Genomic DNA, 3,469 nt, shown 5'->3' on the forward strand with positions numbered 1-3,469 from the left:
TTTTTCATTTATACAGTCCACTTCAACCCAACCAGCAAACCAAAAATGAAGTGTGTCCGGCAATTTCAGTTGAGGGCATACTTCATACACCCCTATATTGTTTATCAAGTCTACCTTGTCTAGTGTAGATTCCTGTGACTTTCCTTAGAGAACTCGTGTACAACTGAACCAAGATTTCACTTCAGCCCCTACCAGGGGTTCATGAGACCTTTAGACCTTAAATTCCCCTTATTTTCTCTCTTTTAGTAGTGTGTACTATATTTATTTTTTAACTATTTTTTTTTTTATTATTTCCTTTTTCATTAATTGTCTAATAACTTTTTGTAATTCTTTTTTATTTATACTTTTCACAGTTCTTCATATTTTAATTTACTTCGTTCATTCTTATATAAATTTTCACATATTTTAAATCACATTTAGACACACCTTAGTTCACTTTTTTTCCTATTATATGTTCTCTTAGTTTGTTACATTATTTTAGTTGTTAGTATCTTTTTTAGCCCTGCAAAGTGGGGCGAAACTATGGCTCATAATAAATAGTTTAATTACTATTTAAGTTCTTTTGATAGTACCCGGTACCCGGATCATCTTCCTATTATATATTATACACACAGTAAATCAAAGATCTTCCAATATTAAATGTTTAGAAAATTCATTAAATAACTGTTATAATATTCTGTTTGAAATCTTTATCCGCTGAGTTGACTGCTTTCTTAATTCTTTTTAATGATTTTTCACTTCACAATTTTTATTGAGTTTTAAAATATATAATGAAAAAAATATGGATATAACTTATAAAACATAATAAAAAAAAATTCTGGTAAGTACCTTATTACATATGTTGGTTCAATTTAAGTAACTAAAACAATAAAAGTAATAATTTATAATGATATCAAACTTTGAGTTTTGTTTATTAAATCTATATACATCCTCAAATCAAGCAATGGTAAAGCATTGCTGGGGGTCTGCTAGTTTTTAATAAAAATCTGAAGCCATGATAATTGCCCATGTATAAATAAGTAATATGGTGACTAAATAATAATTTATAATGCATCATAAATAACAATTAAACAATAAATAATTAACCCAACAAATTACCATTAATTTATGATCAATGTCAGAAGAAAAATTATGTAAACATAAATTTGATATATAATCAAACAATGATAATTTTCTATATTCATTTTTTAAATTTGATATCTCAAATACTACAAACCTCCTTTAAGTAATGCAAAATTCTTTCTATGTCATTTTGATGAACCTCTATATTTTGTTCATATTCAACTTCTTTAAGCAATATTGTTTTTTGGTCATCAATATCAATTGCAGAATCGCCATCCAAAGACTTGGTAAATCTGTTGATTTTAATGATTCAAAATATAAATGAAACAACAAATATACATATTTGTAACTATACCATTACACTTAGTATTTAATAAACTTCCTTATTATTCAATGAAGCTATTAACACATTATTATAAAAAAAAGATGTCCTCTGTTTCATTTCCAACAGTGAAAACTAAAAATCTAATCTTTACCAAATTTTAACTACATCTTCTTCATGGTCTCTGGAAGGTTTAGCAATAATAAAATCTATGAACAAGTACGTTACCAACAGTCCTTTTAGGACTCCGATCGGCAGTGAGAGAGGACTTAGGAGCCAGCTCTGCGGAAATGGTACTTGGGCAGCCTTTACGCCTCCCAGGTGAGTTTTTCAAGGCATCAGGGCGTCGGGAGGACTCCGAATCGACACTGAAGACCATTCGGGAGGCCATGAAAAATCTCCCCCCGGCGCCATACCGCAGCAGTACGTCCAAGACTTTTGTCCATCGAGACTTAAAGGACTGCACCCACGTATTTCTAAGGGACGACTCCGTTACGGTACCGCTCACTCCACCGTACTCTGGACCATACAGAGTAATCTCACGGAAGAAGAAAACATTTAAGATCGAGCTACCATCAGGCTCAAAAACGATTTCGATGGATCGACTGAAAGTTGCACAGCGTCTTTCCGGCGAAAACACAACGCAGGTAGAAAGAAACGCTGACACGGCTCAGTCCAGTCCTACGCCCGCTGCAGGATCTGCTAACTCTTCTAATGATCTCAACGTAGAACAGCATCAACCAAAACCAGCATATCACACCCGCTCTGGACGTGCAGTAAAGCCGACTGTTAGGTTCTGCACCAACGTCATTGGGGGGAGTGATGTGATGGCAAAATTAACGTCTTCAGCGGCAATAGTTGAAGTTTGTAAAGAGAGTGTTTGAAATGGGTTTGCCACTGTCGAAATTATTATCAACATTTTTATTTCTTTAGTGTATTTCTTTTAAATCTATTTTAAATTATAATTAATTCAAAGTTTCATTATTTTACATTTGTTTTAGTGGGAAACCCATTTGAAACCTCTCGTCATATGATCAATGACAATTAATTAATTATGAAGAACTTGTGTGATGTTATCTAAAAAAATCTGAACGTTACGTTAATAATAATTATGAATGTTTTGTTATATATGTCAAGTGTAAATATTGTTGTATTGACAAATAAAGAATGTAACTAAAGAGTCATCTTTATCATTACACAGGAAGACGCACTAAAACATTAACCATCTTCGACTAATTTTTATATACCTATCAACTTCTAATGGAAAAATAGAATTATTTGATAAAAAAAAACAACTAAAAATCCCTAAAAACTCAGAAAAATTCAAGCGGAATTCCTTATTTTCAAGTAAGCCAAGACAACTGAACCCTGCAAAAACCTATGTTTAAAATGATTTACAAAGGTCATTTCCTCGAAATAGATCAACAAGCATCGGACTCCTGTTCTTTGAGAAGGCATAGAGAATACGGAGGAGTGGAGGATATGTGGGACTTAGCATTGAACTGTCAAGTATTAGGATCCTATTTTAGTCACTAACTCTAGTAAGATACTGGGAAATGAAAGCAAATAATAATAATAATAATAATAATAATAAAGAAAACATAACATATTGTACCTCATTTCTTCAAGTAATTTGTTTTCTTTATACTTCACAACAGATGTTTTAGGTATTTGTTTGTTTTTTGTAAACCTTACTTTTTTTTTCTTTACATGATCATCACTCAGAAGTTCCTAAAAATTATTTAATTCTTTTAGAATATGAAGTCAAGTTTTAACACAACATACAAGTCCACCAAAAATATCCTGTCCAAAAAATCAACTCTATTTATTATGCAATATCTTCCTTTATTTAATAAATAGTTGTTTCTTTTTTTATGTATAGTTGATTTTAGTTATGTTTTTATTTTTTATGTATCAACATTCAATACTGTTCATTTATTTTGTTGAACCAAAAAGTAAGTAAACCAATTTTCACCAGTCAAATATGAAGTAAAAATAAGTTATTCAAAATAAAGATGGTGGTCCACGTCCTTCTAAAGTCCGTTGAATTGCTGTTATGTTGAAAACATAAATTAAAATTTTATT

General features: G+C 31.0%; 1 protein-coding gene across 1 annotated transcript in view; it reads right to left on the minus strand.

Annotated features, from left to right (window-relative positions):
- Positions 1-3,123, minus strand: part of LOC106689146 (dynein axonemal heavy chain 3) — a 45,512-nt gene extending 42,389 nt beyond the window's left edge. The window contains exons 1-2 of the mRNA XM_067051159.1: positions 3,000-3,123; positions 1,217-1,355 (exon numbers count right to left, since the gene is read on the minus strand). Of these exons, the coding sequence (XP_066907260.1) occupies positions 1,217-1,355; positions 3,000-3,004 (144 nt within the window). The 5' untranslated portion in view covers positions 3,005-3,123. The remainder of the gene's footprint in view (positions 1-1,216; positions 1,356-2,999) is intronic.
- Between the last annotated feature and the right edge of the window lie 346 nt (positions 3,124-3,469).

This window comes from Halyomorpha halys, unplaced genomic scaffold, assembly GCF_000696795.3.
Source record: "Halyomorpha halys isolate HHAL.00 unplaced genomic scaffold, Hhal_1.1 Scaffold1286.1, whole genome shotgun sequence".
Classification (NCBI taxonomy): Eukaryota; Metazoa; Arthropoda; class Insecta; order Hemiptera; family Pentatomidae; genus Halyomorpha; species Halyomorpha halys.